The sequence below is a fragment of the Jatropha curcas genome, chromosome 10, assembly GCF_041381405.1.
Source record: "Jatropha curcas cultivar XTBG-Jc1 chromosome 10, XTBG_Jcur_1.0, whole genome shotgun sequence".
In the NCBI taxonomy this organism is placed as follows: Eukaryota; Viridiplantae; Streptophyta; class Magnoliopsida; order Malpighiales; family Euphorbiaceae; genus Jatropha; species Jatropha curcas.
The window spans coordinates 27,034,609-27,055,898 of record NC_143160.1 but is presented as its reverse complement, the minus strand read 5'-3'; the positions used below and the strand labels follow the sequence as shown (position 1 = coordinate 27,055,898).

General features: G+C 31.2%; 5 protein-coding genes across 9 annotated transcripts in view; 2 read left to right on the top strand and 3 right to left on the bottom strand.

The window, feature by feature from the left end:
* Window positions 1-3,240: 3,240 nt before the first annotated feature.
* Window positions 3,241-4,370, bottom strand: LOC105637580 (Pentatricopeptide repeat (PPR) superfamily protein). Its single transcript, XM_012221114.4, has one exon. The coding sequence runs from the start codon at window positions 4,368-4,370 to the stop codon at window positions 3,384-3,386; it is 987 nt and encodes a 328-aa protein (XP_012076504.1). The 3' UTR covers window positions 3,241-3,383.
* Window positions 4,371-4,524: 154 nt separating this feature from the next.
* Window positions 4,525-6,416, top strand: PDE191 (Mitochondrial transcription termination factor family protein). The gene is made up of 2 exons (XM_012221241.4): window positions 4,525-4,658; window positions 5,107-6,416. Exon 2 carries the CDS (start codon window positions 5,119-5,121, stop codon window positions 6,115-6,117), a length of 999 nt encoding a protein of 332 aa, XP_012076631.1. The 5' UTR covers window positions 4,525-4,658; window positions 5,107-5,118; the 3' UTR covers window positions 6,118-6,416.
* An 815-nt stretch (window positions 6,417-7,231) lies between these two features.
* On the bottom strand, window positions 7,232-11,365 carry LOC105637485 (putative L-type lectin-domain containing receptor kinase S.5). The gene is made up of 2 exons (XM_012220994.4): window positions 9,949-11,365; window positions 7,232-8,351 (listed from the first exon to the last, which is right to left on the bottom strand). Exons 1-2 carry the CDS (start codon window positions 11,168-11,170, stop codon window positions 7,528-7,530), a joined length of 2,046 nt encoding a protein of 681 aa, XP_012076384.1. The 5' UTR covers window positions 11,171-11,365; the 3' UTR covers window positions 7,232-7,527.
* Window positions 11,366-14,224: 2,859 nt separating this feature from the next.
* On the top strand, window positions 14,225-15,834 carry LOC149493385 (uncharacterized). The gene is made up of 5 exons (XM_089715474.1): window positions 14,225-14,491; window positions 14,567-14,718; window positions 14,894-15,302; window positions 15,395-15,489; window positions 15,568-15,834. Exons 1-5 carry the CDS (start codon window positions 14,225-14,227, stop codon window positions 15,692-15,694), a joined length of 1,050 nt encoding a protein of 349 aa, XP_089571600.1. The 3' UTR covers window positions 15,695-15,834.
* Window positions 15,835-17,952: 2,118 nt separating this feature from the next.
* The window catches only part of LOC105637261 (5'-3' exonuclease family protein), a 32,226-nt gene continuing 28,888 nt past the window's right edge, over window positions 17,953-21,290 (bottom strand). For all 5 annotated transcript variants that reach the window (XM_037638933.2, XM_012220768.4, XM_020680577.3 and 2 more), the window contains 2 exons: window positions 19,390-19,464; window positions 17,953-18,291 (listed from right to left, as the gene is read on the bottom strand). In XM_037638933.2, coding sequence (XP_037494861.1) covers window positions 18,172-18,291; window positions 19,390-19,464 — 195 coding nt within the window. In that variant the 3' untranslated portion in view covers window positions 17,953-18,171. The remainder of the gene's footprint in view (window positions 18,292-19,389; window positions 19,465-21,290) is intronic.

The following is a 21,290-nucleotide window of genomic DNA, read 5'->3' as shown; positions in this document are numbered from 1 at the left end:
TGCTTTTCCAATATCATTCTTCGTTTGAAAACGAGAACCATTTTCTTTCAAAATGACTTAATTTTTTTACTACCAAAAAAAATATTCTACATTGCCTGATTTTCTTTAGCACCTAAATATCGGAAATTTAGAACACATTTTTCATATAAGATATTTTATGGAAACAAATAAAATTTAAGTGTTTGAACTATTAAAAAAATTACGATGAAATGCATTTGGCCACATTATTTGCCGAAAATTTTAAAACAGTTTTATTCAACAAATGATATCAAACAAAAATATTTATTAACTTCATCTCTTTTTTTCCATTTTAATTTTTTATTATTTTATATTTGTTATCTTTAACAAAAAAAAGTCTCAAAATTTTCTTCTAATTTTCTTTCAATGCCATAATAATGTTAAAAGAAAAATGAATAAAAAATAAATGCAATAATCTAGATAATTAAATAAAATAAGTCATTTTGACGTTTTCCTGAGAAATTTCGGCTAATTGCACTTAATTATATTAAAAGTATTAATTTAGATATTTAATTGTAAAAGATTTTCCATTTAAACACGAAAATGGAAAATACTAAAAAATTAATGTACTAAATTTATAATGACTCATTCTTTTTTTCCTTCAAGTGGAGTTTTAAATTAACCAAGCAGAACTTCGTTGAACTTGAACTCAATTTGTGTTTAAAGGCAAAATTCGAGTTCGGCTCGTTTAAAGGGGAAAAAAAAAAAAAAAGAACTGTAACATTAAATTTAGTAGTTTAACTATAGGGTTCAATTTGATCCAACCATAATAAGGGGTTTATGATAGAGTAAAGTTTGATATTTACAAACCTTATAACAATTATGAATAATCATAAGATAAGTTTCCGAGTTGTAGAGGACATTTAATTAAATTGATTCATATAGTCGATTTGTAGGTAACAATTATATTATAGGCATTCGAGCTTATTTTGGTTTAGCTATTTATACCAGCTGATAGCTAATGATTGATAGTGATTAGCAAATCTTCGTAATTTTGATAATGGATGTTAAAATGTAAGATTACTATTAAGAATATAATTATTTATATTATAATGTATAGTATATATTTTGTTTTTAATTTTTAGGATGAATATATTTTTTTATTTTAATATGTCATATAAATAGTTATATGCATTTTTTTTTTTTTTTTGAAGAGAGTAGATATATGCATTTAAAAAAATAGAAACCAAATTTGATTATTTTTAAATCTAACGAGAAACAAATTTTGGATTTTGGCTTGACAAATTTAGTTAGTTTTATTGTAAAATAAACTTATTTTCTATAATTGTAACAAAAATCAAAACCAAAGTTATCTAAAATTTAAAAAAAAAAAAAACAAATGAAATTTTTTTTTAGAGAAAGATTGGCAAGGCGAGGAGTGAATATTGATCCGAAGTGTCTGTTTTATTACTCAGTTGAGGACGTTGATCATGCTCTGCTGGGTTGTGTGAGAGCTAAGGCCATTTGGAGTTATGGGGACTTTAATCCCCCTGCTAACAGTAACAGACTTTAAAAAAAATTTTCTTGCATGTTTTGGCTCATCCAATTACTTCACGTCCAAGTTTGTTTTCTATTTATGCATGGAGTATATGACACTCAAGAAATACTTTTATATGGACAACAAGCATGTCACATGTTTTCAAGTCCATGCAAAGCATCCAATTACATGCATGAATGGAAGTTGGCCAGGGCTACAGGTCCTAGTCATCCTAATCCAGCAGTCCAGGTGGCACCCCGCTACACCATTCCTAGTGATGTGGCAGTCTCGACAACATGGGTTGGCTTTGTAGATGGTGCGGTGTTTAGCAGTGCTGGGCTGTGTGGATTTGGTGCGTTATTTGAGAATGAGGAGGGTCGTTTCCTCAAGGCTGCTTCTGGCTACAACGAAGGCAGTAACTCAGCACTGCTACGTGAAGCTCTAGCCTTGCGAAGCTGACTCCAGTTTGTACACTCCCAAATGCAAGGCCCAAGAATTTTATTTACCGAGTCCCAGTTAGTTTATTTAGCTATTATGTCCAATGCACTAGATTTCTCTGAATTTGATATTTTAATTTTGGATTGTAAAGCTCTTATTAGAGATAGGAGATAGGTACGATGTTCCTGTCAAGTGAGTTAGGAGACTGGGAATATAAGTGCTTATGGATGCTCACACACTAGCAGTTCAAGTTTCGATTCAAATTCCCCAATGATTGTTGGATTCCTTGAGTTAATACAACGAGTGTTTTCTCTTTTTTTTTTTTTTTTTTTCATTATCTATACGCTAAATCGATTAATTAAAAATTGAATTAAATTGGTTTAATTCAATTTTTCGATTTTAACCGATCTTGCTCACACCTATCTAATCAAATTAGGCGAAATTTAAAGTGTTCTTCCTAACAACAACACAAAGAGGAAACAAAAAAAAAAAAAAACATACCTTGTGACATTAAAATATTTGTAAGCACAATGTTCCTAGCTGAGATGTAAGAAGGGATACTAAATGCGAGAACATATGAAAAAGCAACGTCCACATTTCTGCGAAGAATGTCTACAAAATAATTTTTAGAATTGAAAAAGTTAATATTTAGAATTAACATTCCTTTTTTGTAATGTTTAAGTAATTTTAAATTTTAATTTATAAATTTATAAATTTTTAATCATACTATGTTTAATGTTACAAGTTTGAAATTAATTTGTATACCACTTTTATATTATATGTTTTAGCTTTTTAAAAAATTATGCCACAACAAATTTTTACAACTAGATTGCCATGAGAATGGAAATATCATTGGGAAGGGGGAAATGGAGAATCCCCATTAATAGGAATCACCACCATTCCAAAGGGAACTGAAACCCTAATTCCTAACAAGAAGAAAATATGTTGGTGCTAACTGTTCTTATGCAGCTCTGTGTATGTATTCAAAGGATAAGGCCTTTAATGCCTGTTTTCTAATTAACTATTTAGAATTGTAGCTTATGGTCCAGTCAATTATCAATCTATATTCTATGATTTTCATAAAGAAAGAGATTGAGTAAAGGAACAACAGCACAAAGGTCCTTGAGGAAAAGTTTGAACAAACAAGTGGAAATTAGTGTGTTCCATCCTTTTCTTCTTCTTCTATCAATCTAACACTGCTTTTATACAAAAATAAAATCACAATACTACCATTAACATAAAAACTAGTGGTGCGGAAATTTTCTCCCAACCATAGAAAGCACAGTTGTAAGGATGTAAAAGAGAAATAAGAAAGTAAAACAGAGTAAATACCTTTAATTGGTGAATTATCCCATGCAATTTCAGACATGTTTGCAACAAGTTTGAAGAGAAAAACAAGACATAATCACTTACAAGGTATAGCAGCACTAGATGACCAAGAAAATGTGATTCAAAAAGGTTTATTTGAGGGTTTCTTGCCAAATATAGCTTCCCAAACTGAAGAAGAAAGTGGTGCATTTTTATCCAGGAACTCTCTAACTGCTTTGTCATTAATGAAAAACCCTTTCTGCCTCAAAGACCCAATAACGCTTTGAGCTTCTTCAACACCCTTTTCTTTACATAACCCGTCAACCAAACCCACAAAAGTAGTGATATTAGGAGAATGACCAGCTTCCAACATTTGGAAAGTGAAATCAATAGCATCATCAAGCAAGTTACATTTATACAATCCTTGAATCAAAACACCGTAACTAAAAGCATTAGGAGTTATCCCATTATCAAGCATTTTCCTAAAAATTCTCTTGGCATCATCAGGCTTGTGAGCCTTAGAATACCCATCAACAACAGCAGTGTAGACAACAACTTCAGGAATTGTACCTTTCTCTCGCATTAATCCAAACAGTTTCATGGCTTCTTGAACAAGGCCATCTTTGCATAGCCCATCAAGCATAGCTACAGCATTTGGGATTAGCCCAGTTTCCTTCATCTTCCTGAAGATGTCATCCGCATCCGGAGGCGGCGAATTCACGTTTTCTTCTTGTTTAATATCATTACCTGAAGGAGAAGGAGGAGGAGGAGGTCTGTTTGGCAGTGGGATTTCATTATCCTTCTTCCTGTCAAGACGGAGCTTGAATTTATCAAGAAAAGCATCATCAGATTGATGCTTAACATTTCTGGGTCCTCCAGAAGAAGGAGAAGACTGAGACCGAGGATGCTGTAATGGTCTCTCACCTCTCTCGCCTCTTAAGGGTCTGTTTGGTATGGGATGAGGAGGACTCTGCACTTCTCTTCCATTATTTACTTCGTTGTTGGAATTGAAACTGGCATTGAAACCAGTTGATGGGTCTCTCATGGAGCTGAAGCGGCGCAGTATTTGTGAAAGGGAATGAGGTTTCACAGTGCTCAGCTTCAATATTCGATTTCGAGATGATGCCATTGTTTGATCGATTGATTGATCTGCTTCTGCAATTTCTAACGCGGAGGAGAGGATTTTAGGGACGTTAGGGTTTTTGGCGAAAACTGACAGTTTCTAGTTTGATAGAAGGGTAAACTGGTCATTTCAGAAAAAACCCATTAATAATACGGTAAAACGCTGGTTCTAATAGGAGAAGATAAGGCGTTTGAATTTGCTGTTAGATTACTCAAATTCAATTGCTATGGAGCTTATGGTTTTGCACATTCGCAATTAGAAAAGCGCTTTGCTGGCTCCCTTCCTTGTAGAAAGGTAAAATTTACTTTTCTTTTCTCATATGAACATTTCAGACTTAACAGTATCGCTAAGCTCTGATTTTTCTTTTGTTTTCTTCGTTTTATGGTAATTACTTAGTCGTTTTGATCTGGGTTTCTATAGAAAAGGGGAAAGATGCTTCCCCTTTTCTTGGTTTCATCAAATGTTCAGTTTTTGTTCGCTATTCAATTTCATTACCTCTCACGTATGTGTATGAATGTCCATGCTGCTAAATTGAGAAACATTTAGTTTCTCTTGTTCAAATTTCTTTCAAATGTTAGTTGGGTTATCTAATCCTTGCATTATTCATGTAATTCTGAAGTCTAACGGTTACTTGTATTATGACTTGTGTCACACTAATTGGAGTTCTAATTGTCTCTTAGTAAGATATTTTTTGTGCATGTTATAGAGGTAGTCTGAGCTTGATGTGTGTGTTTCTTCTCAGGCAAAGGCAAATATGGAACTGGCCAGCACTGCAAATGGTGGTTGTATCATGTGGTTCTTTAGGGATAGAGGTTTTGATGACAAGAGCATACGTGAAATGTTCAGAAAGTGTAAGCGACTTGAGGGCGTGCAAAGGGAAAGAGCATCTGAAAATTGGAGTTACTTGAAAAGCATTGGTATTCAAGAGAGAAAGCTCCCTTATGTTGTTTCTAAGTGTCCTAAAATTCTTACTCTTGGCCTCAATGAGAAGCTAATCCCAATGGTTGAGTGCCTTTCTACACTATCTGCAAAAAGAAGTGAAGTTGTTTCTGCCATAACCAAATTTCCTCACATACTTTCTCATAGTCTGGAAGAGAAGCTCTGTCCGCTTTTAGCATTCTTTCAGGCATTGGGTGTGCCTGAAAAGCAACTTGGCAAGATAATATTGCTAAACCCAAGGCTTATCAGTTACAGCATTGATTCCAAGCTGACAGAGATTGTGGATTTTCTCGCTAGTCTTGGCCTTGCCGGAGATGGAATGATTGGTAAAGTTCTGGTGAAACATCCTTTCATAATGGGTTATAGTGTTGAGAAAAGGCTACGACCTACTTCAGAATTTATGAAGTCAGTTGGTCTCACAGAGTTGAATCTTCAAACAGTGGTCATGAACTTCCCTGAAGTTTTGTGTAGAGATGTGGACAAAACCCTGCGACCAAATCTTGCATATTTAAAGAACCGTGGATTTGAGGATAGACAAATAGCAGCTTTGGTCACTGGTTATCCTCCTGTTCTAGTCAAGAGTATAAGAAATTCTTTGGAACCTAGGATGAACTTTTTGGTGGAGGTAATGGGGAGACAGATTGATGAAGCTGCTGAATATCCCAACTTCTTTCAGCATAGTTTTAAGAAGACATTGGAATTGCGACACAAACTTTTGAAACAGAAGAATATAGAGTGTAGTTTGAGCGAGATGCTGGAATGCAATCAAAAGAAGTTCTTAATGAAGTTCGGTTTACTTGAACAATGTTCCTGAGATTAATGTGTTCTTGCAGTTCCTTTATCTGTGAGTGAATTCAATTTTTACATTGATTCAACTCTTAATGAGAACTCAAGTTTGTTTCCTGCATCTGTTTGGAAATTTGTTCACTGTTATATGCGTAGGAGCATTCTACTTTATTGTAGCCACAATTAAAAGTAGCTTGTGTTTATTAGAGATTTTCTTTAATCCCAGAGGAATTACTTCACATGTTTCCTATAATGAAAATTTGGCGATGCTACTAATGTCAGTTGTTTGAACATATGAAACTCTTATAGTACAACTATTGGATTCAATCTTCTCCTGTGAAAAGGTACAAGTATGAGATTCAATATTATCCTGCTAAATCGTAATCTTCACCTAACTTGTCTGTGATCATTTCAGTTTCACTCATGTATGTTCAATTGCTCCAATATTAACAGCTTTTATATTCTTCACTTTTGAAGGTACTCATAATATGTTTTTGTATCGTTGTCAAATGTCTGGGTTTTTCAAATAGCTGCACTCTTATCTTGCTCAAGTATTGTTTCTGGTTACATAAAAAAAAAACAATGCTGAATAGCTACCATCTTTTATTGATGTTTAAATGAAATGGCTTTGCTTACTGCATCTTTAACCCACAGTTGTGAGATGGTCGTGTTTGGAACTTCTTTTTGTCCATTTGACCTTATATTTTGATGCAAATTCATACGGTTCATGGGGTAGAAGCTTCAACTGGTTTTGTAGATTGTCAATTCATGATTTTAGATTGTCAAATTAAACTGTAGGGTATGGTTTAGCAGTTAACCACCTAATTTATCTTCGGATGATGCGTTGTTAATGAAATCATCCTAAACATGCATACAGAATGTTTGTTTGTAATTTGTCCAGGAAGTGAAGATGAGAATTGCCTCATTGACTAAAGGTATGAGCTAGACTATTTCCATGAGATTTAATTAGATAAAAGAATTGAATTACAAATTGTTGGATATGTGCTGCATTTGGAGAAATTTGGTCCTCTGGTGGCCTGTATATCAGTTTTTCTTAACCAGTTTTTTACTTGCTAGATGATGCATTTTTAGCGAATGTGGATCTCAAGGCATGATCATTTTCTTTCGGACTGCAACTGACATTTTGGCAACAAAAACTTTTCCAGGAAATCTTGCATTAGATCATAACATGAGTACATTACAATTAGAGCACTGGGTCTGGCAGGATTGCAAGAACCTGTCAGGACTACAAGACATAAGACAGCGAATGAATGATGTACAGAAAGTGCTCATTCGTGGTCATAATACTGTTATGTATAAGATTTTTAGAAATGCAGTACAAATGGGTGTTAAAAAAAGAAAAGAAAAGACCATCGTGAAAAGGTTAGAAGAATCACAATCTACCTTCTGCAGAGACGCTTTTTATCAGCACGCAGCCCTATACTGGGAGATCAGATGAAGTCCTCTGCAAAGTGGTTAGACTTTTTGTTCTGCTACTCTTTTGAGAAGACAGTATGATGCTAGAGAGCGAGCTATCGCTGTTGCTGTTGTTATCCATTGAAGGCCACATGAACACAGGCTTAAATGGAGGTACATCAGGGGCTGGCAAAGATCCAGATATTATTTGAAGAATGACCTGTGTTTTAGGCCTTCCATTCTCATTAGGATGTGAACAAGCCAACCCCAGAAGTAAAAGCCTCTTCGCTTCATCCTCCACGAAATCATTCTTGAGTCTTTCATCAACAGCTTCTTGAATACGCCCTTCCCGGTGTAACATCCAAACCCAATCGACCAGTGAATAAAGATGCTGATTGTGGTGGATCTTGGTTCCAGGACCTTTGCCACATACAACCTCAAGAACCACTGCTCCAAAACCAAACACATCGGATTCAGGGGTAGCCCTTCCTGTATGGAAGCATTCTGGAGCAACATAACCCATGGTGCCTGCAACTCCGCCTAATTCTAGCTCAGCATACGAGTTCCTTTCATTTTCTATGGCTCTAGCAAGGCCGAAATCACCTAGCCGAGCATTGAAGTCCTTATCGAGCAGAATGTTGCTGGCTTTGAGGTCTCTGTGAACGACCTTCTGATCATATTCATTGTGCAGGTAATGTAATGCAGAAGCTACTCCTTCCAGCACCTTGCATCGACGGCTCCAATTCAATGTATCCTGCTCAGTAGCCTCATACAGATGCTTCTCCAGGCTGCCGTTTGGCATGAAATCATAAACTAAAAGAAGCTTCCGCTTCTCATAGCACCATCCTGAAAATAAATTAAATTATCCATAAAAAATGGGGGAAAAGAAAAAATAAATTTAAAACTACCCATTTTGTACAATTTCTCTCATAAAATTGAATTCTAGTTCTTTTTAAGTTATAAATTCCCTAATTTTTTTGTAACATAATAATCCATAAAGCTGTAGTTGATTTGCATAAAAATCCATTGGAAACTTTATGTTGTGAACTAGTGCTGGACTAGAGTGAAAACCCACCAATAACAAGTGAAAATTACAAATAAATCCCTTTTTTTAAGAATAATAGAAGTATCTTGCATTAATTTATAAAATTCACTAGAAAATTTGAATGTGAATAGAGAAATAATACATCTAAACATGCTCACAGTTTCAGAACTGCCGGTTCCAATTATAAAAAAAGTGAAATTAAAATCAAACTGTTTTTAAACGGTTTCTAAGACAATTTTGAAATAATTGATTTTGATTCTATTTTGATTTGGAATCGAAATTAAATAATTTATTTCAAACTTTTAAAATTTTTTTCTTTTAGATTTATAGCTTTCATAAAGAATAATAATAAATATTACTAATGAAACACATTAAACCAATTTAATAAAAATCCTTAAATTTTATTTTAAAAAATTATAATAAAAAAAATTAGGAACTTTTTTAAGAAAATTTTTTCAAATACCGATTTTAAATTAAAACCACAAGTTTCGATTTCAAAAATTAAAAATCAAAATCAAACTTTATCTAAAATCAGAAACTATTGGACACGGTTTAATGCTGTAATCTCCATGAAAATACATGTACAAATTACAAGTCAACTGCCAAAAAATTTGATTTGACTTATTCGCCTTAGAATCTTCTACGAGATGGACAATAAAACCGCAATTTGTGCAAAGTATTTTTTTTTATTATTATTATTATTTTTAGAAAGTATTATTATGTTATTTAAAGCAGATAAAAATTCAATTTGATTGTTAATTAGAATAAGTTTATAATGATTGCAATCCACCAAAAAAAAAAAATATTAAATGAAACACATAAAACGATGTCGTTCAAGTAATAATATTACAATCTATCAATTCATTCATAATTAATTAATATAGGGAAAGAATCCAATTAAGACATTCATTGATAATGAAAAATGCAAGTGGAGAGAGAATCTTTAAAATAAAACTCGGTTTGTTGACTTTTCAAGCTAACAACCCACTCACTCAACTCTCCAAAATGCTAATCCTCAGCACCAAACTTTTGACTTCAACATGTAAAAGAAATACTGTTCTACGTTACTTTCTCTGTGTCTTTCTAGCATATGCCCTCTCTATTTTTTTCATTCCATCCATACTGTCATTGTTGAAAGCTGCTTCTATATCTTAATTATTGCTTCAAACATTATTAAAACTTTTCCTTTCTTTAATATTTTTGTACCAACTTTATGGGTTTTCGTTTTTTCAAAAAAATATTTGATCCAAACAAAGGTTAAAGGAAAAACATTTACCTCCAAAAAGAAAGTTGATCATATGCTCTAATCACAAATATGCAAGAAAGGAAAACGAAAGAAAATTCAAAGCAAAAGAGAAAAATTAATGAATTTAAGGAATCAAAGTTAAAAGTAGTTACCAACTAACCGGACAAGATTCTTGTGTCGAAGGCGATGAATGATTGTAAGCTCAGCCAAGAAATCATCTTTGCCTTTGATGTTATCTCTGGAGAATTTCTTGACAGCAACTTCAATTTGATGATCAAGAACACCTCTGTATACTATTCCAAATCCACCTTCCCCTAATTTCATATTTTCATGGAAATTGTTTGTTGCCTTCTTCAATTCCCTGTACTTGAACTCTCTTGGCATCCCAGGCAGCCATTTCAGTTTCCCAAACTCATGCTTTTCAATACTGTTATTACTTTCCTCTTTCTTTACTTTTCTCCTCTTGGATCTGTAAATAACTAAAATTATTCCAATGGAAATACCAATACCAACTCCAACTCCAACCCCAACACCAATCTTTAACCCAATTTTATCATCTTCTTCATCTGAAATTCCATAAATTTGAATTTCCCACTTCAAAACGCAATTTAACTCGATCTCTGGATCTCCAGTTGAAGCAGCAAATCCGAAGTATGATTCTTGTTTCAGATACTGTTTCAGATCTATTTCCTCGCTTAAAATCGCTTCTTCAGGCTTTGGATTTCCTTCTGTAATCATATAAACCTCCATTACTTTCCTCAGGCCATCGTAATCAATCCAAACGCTGTAATTGGCGCCTGGAGGCGGCGGAGAAAGATTGATGTTGTATTCGTCGAGTGAAACCTTGGTTTTCGATTTAACGGAGTTGATATTGAGACCGATATGATCACCGATGGTTCCATCTTGATCGCTCTGCGTATCGAATTCCACGGCTACGATGTGGTTCAGAGGGTTAGAATCGGTAGAGGAATTTGTAAGGCCAAGCCATTGACCAAAGCTTGATTCAGGTAAGCCGCTATGATTTGGAGCTATAAGAAAAGCCAAGCCATGACCTGCTTCCCATTCTAATTCTCTGTAAATGTTGATAACAAAACTAGCGTTGAAAGAAGCTAAGGAAGATGATGACCAGAGCTTGAACGGTTCCGGGTACATGATCCGACCCGACTTGTTGTAGTGAGTATGAAGGAATGCTTTGTTGAGTGTTTCAGGAGTTAGTTGAAGAGCGTGGTTGTAGATCGTTGAATTTCCTTGGAACTTGAAGAAATTAATTTCCTCTATTTGAAAACTTTCATATGTGAAGTTGGCTGTGGCTGTAAGAAACTCAAGAATGAAAAGGAAGAAGATGATGAATGTTTGATTATTTTGAATAACCATTAGGATGGAAAGAGGACAGAAGAAAAAGGTTGAAGATGAAATAATTATGTGGAATGATAAAATACAAATAGGAAGTGTTTGTCACATTTCTTATTTCTAACTTTTGAAAGTTGTTGTATATATTGCTTGTTTGGGAGGATTTGTTGAATGAGTTGGTGTAACAATTCAATGGCTTTCAGTCAAGTAAGCTTTATTCTAAAAACAGGAAGAAGTCAATTAGATTCTTCGCCGTCAGAGAGTCAACAATTTCTATATATATATATATATATATATATATATATATATATATATATATATCCTCGTGCCTTAATTTGGAAGATAATTTAATTTATAATTATACCGCGGCTATTTCTAAATATTTATTACATTTGAGAGAAATAATTATATTTTAAAATATTTTCATATTTGTAGTTTTAAGAAATAATAAGTTATTTTTCATGTTTACTCTTTATACAAGAGCAATAATTATTGCTTCGGTTCCTTAAAAATTTGATGTCTAAATATATTAAATTGAGGGTAATATAATCAATTTTTTTTCAATAATTTATTGTAATTTGGATAAAATTAATGATTCTTTTAAGGAATGTGAAATTTCAAATGTGAAAAGCAGTTAAGAACGGATGTAGTAGCTATTAAATATTTAATTTTTAACATGGTATCTTATCTAATTTTATAAATTGAAATGTCTAATACATACTAAGGGTATCAAAACGGGTTGACATGTCGAGTTCAACGTGGATTAGCCTAACATGCGACACAATTAGGGTCGACATAATTAGGGTCAACACGAACACGACCCATTTAATAATTGTATTAAATTTATTAATACAAACATGACACGAAAATTAGGTAGGTGACACGAACACAACACATATAACCCACTTAATACCATAAGCAAGTTAAGTGGGTCATATTGACCATTATACTATTCTTATAACCTGCCAAAAATTATAAGCAGTTTAAATAGGTCGTGTTGACATGTATATGATCAACTTAACCTGTTTATGATATTTTTAAGTTTTAACCTATTTAACTCAAATCATATTTTAAAAATAAATTTTAATACATAAAATGTATAAATTCTTTAAGATTCATAACTAAAATAAAAAATTAGTACATCAATAAAATTTAAATAATATTTTAGTTGAAATATTTATTTCTAACACAAAAATTCTCTTTATCCTTAAATAAGTAAATCACTCATCTAATCCGCGTGTCAACCTGTAACACAACACATCAATATTCGTATCATAAATGGATAATCCGTTCATAGCACAAACTCGTTTAACTTTAACCTAACCCATTTATTTTGCGTGTTAGGCAAATCGCGTTCGCGTGTTATGACCCATTTTGATTAAATTGCATGACCAATGAATAGGCATCCAAAATTAAGCTACATTCTCATCCATTTATCCATCCAAAACTACTTAAGATTATATTTATTATTTCGGGTGACATGATCTTGGATCACAACGAGTCAATTAATAGTCCTCATAATTTAATTAGTTAATGGTTTCAAAATTAATGAATTGATACTAATTTTTGAAAATCGATAGATTACACTGAAAATGTGATTTTTGTATAGATAGCTATTTTTAGCTTTTTCTTTTGTAGATGATCCTAATTTTGTTTGTCTCATCCAAGCCATCATAGTCTGGCGTCAAACCTTACATATGCTTCCTTCGTTCTACCAAAATTGAAAAAAAAAAAAAAAAAAAAGAGCAGTCAGTTCAAATCGTGAAATTTGAATTGATATGGTAAGTCTGTGCTTAGAGTGAATTTAAAAGCTTTAAAATAGATAAACAACACTTTAAAATTGTTTTTCACAGATGGGTTCAAGCATGAGACCAACAATATTTAATGACCGAGTGGCAATTGCACTAAATTTTTTTTTTTTTTTTTTTTAATAATTGTATGAGATATCTGGACCAGTATCTGTTTTGTAAACAGCAAATTTGATTAATTTCAGGTGGCTAGTCTGAGAAGAGTTTGCATTGTGGAGGATTGAACCCATAATCTAAGTCATAGTAATTAACCCAGTAAGTGCTATTGGCTAAATTTTACTTAAGAAAAGGCATCATACTGCTAAAGAACATTTAATTAAAATTTATTTAAAATATTTTGTAGAATAAAAACTTCAGTAGCTTATTGTTAGAAGTGGCCAAAGAAGCTTCTCTAGAACACAGGAAATGGATGGTTTAGACTTTACTGAGAGAGTGTGTGTTTAGTTGTCAATCCAAAGGAATGATTGAGATCATAAAGGAGATGAGAAAGCAAGAAATGCAAAAAAAGGTAGGTAACCCATGTTAGTGCTTTTGAATATTAAATTTGCAATCCCTTTATTACATTTCTTTACAGCTATTTATAGTGGTATTTTATAGTTGACGCCTTTAAAATAAATAAATAAATAAATAAATAAATAATGTTATAGCAGGTTAGCGAATCTGTTGGGCCCGTGATATCAATCTGTTGGGCCCAAACGGAAATTGGGCTGGGTAGTAGATACTGGAAGTTTTATATATATGTATATATATATTTTTATCGGGATCCTAGTATAATAGTATCGGTCCGGTCATAAAAACGGTTTCACATAAATCTATTGTGTAGATAAACATACAAAAGAGGAAATATGTACAAATTGAGTAAAAAGAACTATTAGTATAATTTTAAAATAAATTTTTTTTTTCTAATTTTAATAACAATGTATATAATATTTTTGGTTTTTTTTTTTCCGATTTAGATTGGATCCATCATTAATATAAAATAATTTCCAATTATGTAGTATCTTATTTTTTTCCTATTTCGGCAAAATTGATTTCTGTGTTAATAATGAGCACAAAAGCTAATTTCTTGGGCAGAAATAGAGGAAGTGATACGCAGACACTACTATTTGAGAAACAACATATAAATATGGAAGTCTAATACTAATTTTTTGACTTTTTTAAAAAAAAAAAAAAAAAAAAAGAAAATATATATATTCCAATAATTGTTCTCTCGCTTCTTGTTTATGTACAATCTGTTATTCTGAAACAAAGAAAAGAAAAGAAAGAAAAAATGGGTTACACTCGTCGTTTAAGGGTGTTCTTGGGGCATAGTCAATTCGGTTTTGATCTAGAAACGACAATATGCAATCATGGTTTTTTTATGATGGCTCCAAACAAATGGATTTCTGAAACTAAAACCTTACAACGCCCTTTAAGGCTTGCAAACGGCATCGATTCTCTTGTCGTTTCCATCTCACACACTCCTGAAAACCCTCATGTTGACGTTCATGTTCATGATGTTGAAATCCTTACTGAAGACGATGAAGAAGCTATACAGGTATATATTTTATATTTATATTATTGATAGCTTCTTTATTATTAATTATTAATCGTTAATAATTTCCATTGGTAGAAACAAGTGTATAGAATGCTAAGAGTAGATGAGTTTTCGAAATTATTCCATGAAAAGCATGAAGAAGCGAAGGAGAAAAGGTTTTGTAAGCTCTTTCGATCAGCTTCTCTTTTTGAAGATGCTGTCAAGTCTATTCTACTATGTAACACCATGTAAGCTTCTTTTTTCTTTATAGTTCTTTTTTTAATTCATTAGATGGCCCAATGGGTTGAAATAAGAATATGCACTCGTATATATATATATATATATATATATATATATATATATATATATATATATATATATATATATATATATATATATATATATATATATATATATATATAGATGGAGCAGGTCACTAGCTATGGCAGAAGCTCTTTGCGAGATTCAACCAGAACTTGCTGAAATGAGAAGAAGAGGTAGAAAAAGAGCAAAAATAGAAGCAAATAATGTCGTGGCAAATTTCCCAAGTGCAAGAGAACTGGCAAAGGTGGATGAAGAGTTTCTGAAGAAGAGATGCAATGTTGGACACAGAGCTAAAACAATTATTAGTCTTGTTAATGCTATTGAGAGTGAGAGACTAAAGCTTGATGATTTTGAGAATGCATTGCTTTCAAATTCGTACGAGCAAATCAGATCAGAAATACTGAAGATCAAAGGCATTGGTCCATTTACCTGTGCCAATATATTAATGTGCATTGGCCACTACATTGACATTCCTATTGATTCTGAAACTATCCGCCTTGTAAAAAAGGTATTCAAATGTCTACCTTAATTTCCATGATAGCATTGTTTATTTATTAATTTCTAATTAATACCCCTGAATTTTGGCAAAAAAAAAAAAAGATCCATGGCAGGGAAAATTGCAGCAGAAGCACCATAGCTAAGGATGTGAAAGAAATATATGGTGGGTATGAACCATACCAGTGCTTGGCATACTGGTAAGTGAAATTAATTAGTTTTTTTTTTTTTTTTGAAATGTTATATATATATATATAGTAATTAGTTATTGATTGTAGGTTTGACCTTGTTAAAGACTATGAAAGTAGATATGGGAAGCTAAGTGAGTTGTCACCTTCAAGCTACCATTTTGTCAGCGGACACATTGATCCAAAGCCACCGGCACCGGCGGATAAACAAGTCTAAGTTTCATCTTCTGATAGGAATTGGATGTTTAGGTGCTTGTGGGTTTTTTTTAACCCCTAAGTTCTTCTTTTTGATAATTGGATTTTTTTTTTTCTTTTTCTTTTTTCTAAAGTAACACCTTACTTACCTAAGGTTATTATAATGCATTCAGTAATAAATAAATTTTTGTTTTGCGGAGTACCATGATATATATGTCCAATACTTTTTTTGGTTTTTTTATCCTAATGTATATGCGAAAATGTATTAGTTTATCTTTTTTTTTTTTTTTAAAGTAATTCGCTAGAGCTCTTTACCGTTCTTGGATAATCCGGTGCAAATAGGATTTAGTTCTAGCTCAGTCGGTTCGAGATACCTATGGTTTAGACAAAAAAAAAAAAATTACATTTTATTATTTGATTGAATATAATTTCTAAAAATTATTTTGTAAATAAATACATATAGATAATAAAAAAGAAAAAATATACTTTTTTTGTTTTTGCATGGTTGTAGAAAAGTTGAGGATTTATTTGGCGAGGATAAAACGTTTTTTTTATGTAATTTTTTTTATTAATTAATTAACTTATTTATTTATTTTAACTTTGCAACTTAAAAAAATAGAGAAACAAAATTAGATCCTAGTATTATTTGCTTTGTAATTTTCATTTATTGACATGGTTATAAACTTTTTTTTTATGTCTATCAACATCAATTTCATTAAATTACAACATTTCTAGTTAAAGAAGAGTTGATTTTTGAAATTCAAATTGGTAATTTTTTTAATATAATTTATTTCTTGTTATATGTTATGTTCTGAAAACAGTTCTATTTTCAATAACAATTTTTCTATTTTTTTATTTTTTTCGTTACTGAATTAATTTGTAACTACTATCGCTTTAATTTTATCTCTATTGCAATAAATAGATGATTTCTTGATGATTAAATATTTTTAATATTCTTAATATTTTTTTTCTATCGTATTCTAAATTTATTTGACATGAAAGAAAATATTGTTTATAAAACTGAAAAAAAAAAATTACAACTATATATTTCTGTTTTGAGTTACTTTTTAAGGTTTTAAAGATTTGTATTTATTTACATAAATTTCTTTCTCTAATACACTGGATAAGTACTACTATTACTATAAAGTATTACTATTATCAATTCAGACCATATGTTTATTTCTTTTCTTTACCAAACAGTAAAAAATAATTTATTATTATTTTTCATTATAGTTGTATATAAATATTGATTTGAAGTTGAGAGCAGGAAGTTAGAGATCGAATGATAATTTGAATTTCTTTTTGAGCACTTATTAAAGTTTTAAGAATATGCATTTATAAATTAGGGACCGAAGGATTAGGTTCAGAGATTGTATTGAATTTTATTTTAAAACTACTTCGTTACAAATAAAATAGAATTAAGTACATAAAAAGTAATATTACAAGTAGATTGTACGACAAAATTCAATACAAATTAAGCAACTGTATTTATTTTAATCTAAATAAAAACTCATGGTTTAATATTATACAAATAAAAAAAATTAAAAGGGTATAAATATATAATGAGCACAGTCGACATACAAGATATATCAATAAAATAATTTTAGCATTTTGTGAACAAAACCATTTACTTTTCAAAAATTTCTTAACTGAAAAAAAAAAAAAAATTGGAATAACACATTTTCTGAATGAATGAATAAACTATTCTGTTAATGGAAGCATATTGAAAGTTTTTGAATTCATTTTTTTTAAAAAAGAATTAGGAAGAACCTATTTGTTAATTATCGCTCTGTATGTTTTCAAAAAATAATTTATTTTTTAAAAATATTTTTCAAATAAGTCATTTTCTATTATTTAATTGTAATATTCTAAATTAATTACTATAGAGACACATTGGAATATTTATTCAATAAATAAATATTTATATAATTAAACATTGGTTGCAATTAGTTGTAATAAGTAACAAATTTCAATATTGAATATTAGTTTAAAAAAATTAAGATTTTTAACGTATAAGACTATTAAAATGTTTATTACCATAGAAATTTTATATTTTAAATAAATCATTAAATGTGATAAAATAATGCATAAAAAATTGATAAATTGTGATTCCCGCTATCGTTAATGGTGGTAACCAGTAAATGGCTTCGAGTAATTAATAAATAAAGAAATATATATTTATAAAATTATAATAAATATATTAATGTTGGAAAAATGTTTTCCTCTCTTAAAAATAAAACTCATTTTCTTCAGCACCTCAAATATTAGAAAATCTGGAAATATTTTTCAAACGTTATTTTTCCATTTGCAAAACAAATGGAGCCTGAATTAAATTTTGGGAACTTCAGTAATATCAGCACAAAATGTACAATGGAACAAATATGTAAAAGCTTGATGCGGTACAATGACAATTAGTCCTACTCTGATAGGTACAGCTAAAGGATAAGGATATTTACTGAACAGAGAAAAATGCTACGCAGAAACTGACAACAGAATATATCAGGAAGCTTCAAGCTTTTTCCACAAATATAAAACCCTTCTAATTATCGGATCTGCTGAAAATCCTTCTGCATAAGCACTAATAGCAGTCAAAAGGCTTGTAAATTTCTCACCGTTGTCCTGCATTAATTCAACATCAAAACGTTAAAATACATTGCATTCATAGCACTTGCAGATAGATTCACTACCATACATCATGGAATTGAAGACACATAAGTGGAAAAATTGGTAGCAGAAAAGGATTTTTGAGCTACGAATATAAGCTATGAAGGTAACATTTGAACAAAGTAGAATCCACCTCAACTACTCTTTCGTACCCTTTTGTTAGGAGGTGTTACTAGTAGGGGGTGAGCATTCAGTTCAACTGAACCAAATCACCTCTAACCGAAAAAACTCAACTTCACAAGAATCAGAAATCAAACAAAATAGAACATTTTGATTTTATTGATAGAAAACTGAAACTTTTTATCTTGCTGAAGTAACCAATTTAACTGGAAAACCAAACCGAAGCAACCAGAAATAGCATCAGTTTGGTTTTCCATTTTGAACTTGAATTTGCATACTTTCAGATAGAAGTCAGTTAATTTGGTCCATTCATTTTTCTTCACAAAAACCGTACCAAACCAACTTTGCTGGACAGCTCAACTGAACTGACAAAATACTGTCAGTTTGGCTATTCAGTTTTAACCAAATATTCCTCTCCCTTTGTTACTAGCAAGACTGCAAATGAAAGATGCATGGCCTTCAAAAAAGTAAATGGTAAATTTACTTTTAAGAAACAAAAAATTGTAAATTAAGCCGGGAATGCTCTATTATGTTCCTCAGATGAGAGGATCAAATTAATGAATTATGCTGAGGTGCAAATCATGAAACTACTGGTGGGCTTAGATCACCTGTGATCTTATAAAGAGATGGCCATAGAATTATAAGAGATGCATTAACATGGAAAACTAAGAGTCAATAGGAGAACTCGTAATCATTCTTCACTAGAGTGCCTACGAAACCAGAGGAGATTTGGAAGACAGATTACTTCAGCTATTTTCTACTAATTGTTTTTCTTAGGGCCATCAAGGAAACTGCAAGTGTTCAAGTGACATGCTTTGTAGTCTTTCATGTAGCAGTGCTGCCAGTGCTCATCATAAACGAAGTAATTGCATATAGTATAGCTGAATGAGGATTAAAAACTTTGCATACAAGAATAATTATGATTACACAAACCTCAGGCTTTCTAAATGCGAGATCTCCAGTGGAAAATGGGACCATATAGTCTGGAAGATCCGAACGTAGCAGCGCCTGCCATAAGAAAAAATATCAAATTTATAACACAGTCCATAAGCTTTGCACTTTAGCAACACATTAGAATGAATAGGCAACAACGGCGAAGGGATGGCCATGATTAGCAGCTTGAGAAATTAGCCAGGCGTGGTTAAGAGCATTCCTCATTGGGCCAGCCCAAGGCCCACCATGCACTAGTAAACAAATATTCTAATTTACATTTGTTATATATGCTTCATATTAACATGAAGGGTAGACTATCAAAACCCCTCTTTTTCAATCATTTCTATACAATACGCATTAGGCAAAGCAAAGAATCTATAATGCTTCTTAACGATAACATTGTGATAGAATAAGCCAACACAACCAATAGAATGCATATGTAATAATATTAGAAAGCAAATCTAATGTAAAAGTAGGATTCGTATCATTTTCCATCTCAATTAACTTCATGCTTGATCTCATGTTTAATACCTCACATCAAAAAACATTGTCTCATTTGTAGTCTAGCAAATCACATTGTTCAAAGTTTTGTTATGTTTTATTTCATTATTTTTAGCGTACATCTTTTTGGAGGGAAAGATTATACCATTTGATGTTTAATCATTATTTATTCATACATGTATATAATTTCATGTAAAGACTAAAACTAAAACTTTATTTTAATTAAAAAAATATTTTTCATTATTTTACTTTATCTATGATGATTTGCTTAATGAAATATTTTTTTGCAAATACTTAAAATTGAATTGCTCAGTCAAAAATATGTTTTTAAGTATTAATAAAATATAAAAGTTTAAATTTTGTTAAGAAACAAGAAAGACTAAAATAAAAGATACAACTGTGTATGAATTTGGAAATATAAAACACATCTTATCTATATAAAAAGAGTTAGAGTTGACTATTCTATATGATAAATTTAAATGAAATAATTCACGGATAATTTAATAAACAAATATATGAAAAGGTTGACCTATTACTTGGGTAATAGTGATTGTAATGAAAAATAATTCCATTAAACTCACCAATAATAAAACAAATAATTCTATTAAATTCACTAATCATGAAAAATACTTCTTTATCGTGTAACTATATATTCCATAAGATAATAATTTCTCAAAGAATTAACAAAATTTAATGTGACAACAATCAAAAGTACACAAGAAATATTTCCGCATACAGATTACAAATTTTTAGGATTTGCATATGATTTAGACGAATAAACTGTGTTCTTTAGTTATTTTTTTTATTTTGATGTAAGGTTCATAATATCACACATTGTGATTCTATTGATGAAGCATGTATACTATTATAATGTTATTGTTGAAGACTTGAGATTTTTCTAGACGCTCCTAAGTTAAGGGATATTTTTGTAATTGTAGCTAAATTTAAGGAAAATTAATGGTTGTACTAAAAATTGAGGAAAGTCCTTTGTTATAGACGTTAAAGGGTAAATTGTGTTATGTATGACTTTCCTTAAATCATGTAAATTGTCTTTTGTATATAAATGGAAAATTGCAGATAAAAAAGACCAAGTTATGAAAGGCCTAACATGCAAAAATACTCTCAACTTTGCAAGTTGTTGCAATTGCAACGATCCATACACCAAAATGAAAGTTAGAGGGTATTTACATGCCAAATCTCAATTAGGGTTAGTGTTTGTATTTAAAATTATTTTTCGTGTGAGCCACAACTAAGTTTTGGTTAACTGACCCATGCTTAGTTAATTTACCAAACTGGCAGCATTTCACTAAGAAAAAAAAATATCCCTAATGTTATTCTCCATCCTCTCTCTCTCAACTCTGGGTTGAGAAAGGATAAAATTAGGACTTTTTGTCTTAGTG

Coding starts and splice junctions, on each gene's coding strand:
- LOC105637580 (XM_012221114.4), bottom strand. CDS start 4,370: ATGGCATCATCTCGAAATCGAATATTGAAGCTGAGCACTGTGAAACCT.
- PDE191 (XM_012221241.4), top strand. CDS start 5,119: ATGGAACTGGCCAGCACTGCAAATGGTGGTTGTATCATGTGGTTCTTT.
- LOC105637485 (XM_012220994.4), bottom strand. CDS start 11,170: ATGGTTATTCAAAATAATCAAACATTCATCATCTTCTTCCTTTTCATT. Junction 8,352..9,948: donor GAATCTTGTCCGGTTAGTTG/GTAACTACTTTT, acceptor ATTTATTTTCAG/GATGGTGCTATGAGAAGCGG.
- LOC149493385 (XM_089715474.1), top strand. CDS start 14,225: ATGGGTTACACTCGTCGTTTAAGGGTGTTCTTGGGGCATAGTCAATTC. Junction 14,719..14,893: donor ATTCTACTATGTAACACCAT/GTAAGCTTCTTT, acceptor ATATATATATAG/ATGGAGCAGGTCACTAGCTA. Junction 15,490..15,567: donor TACCAGTGCTTGGCATACTG/GTAAGTGAAATT, acceptor TATTGATTGTAG/GTTTGACCTTGTTAAAGACT.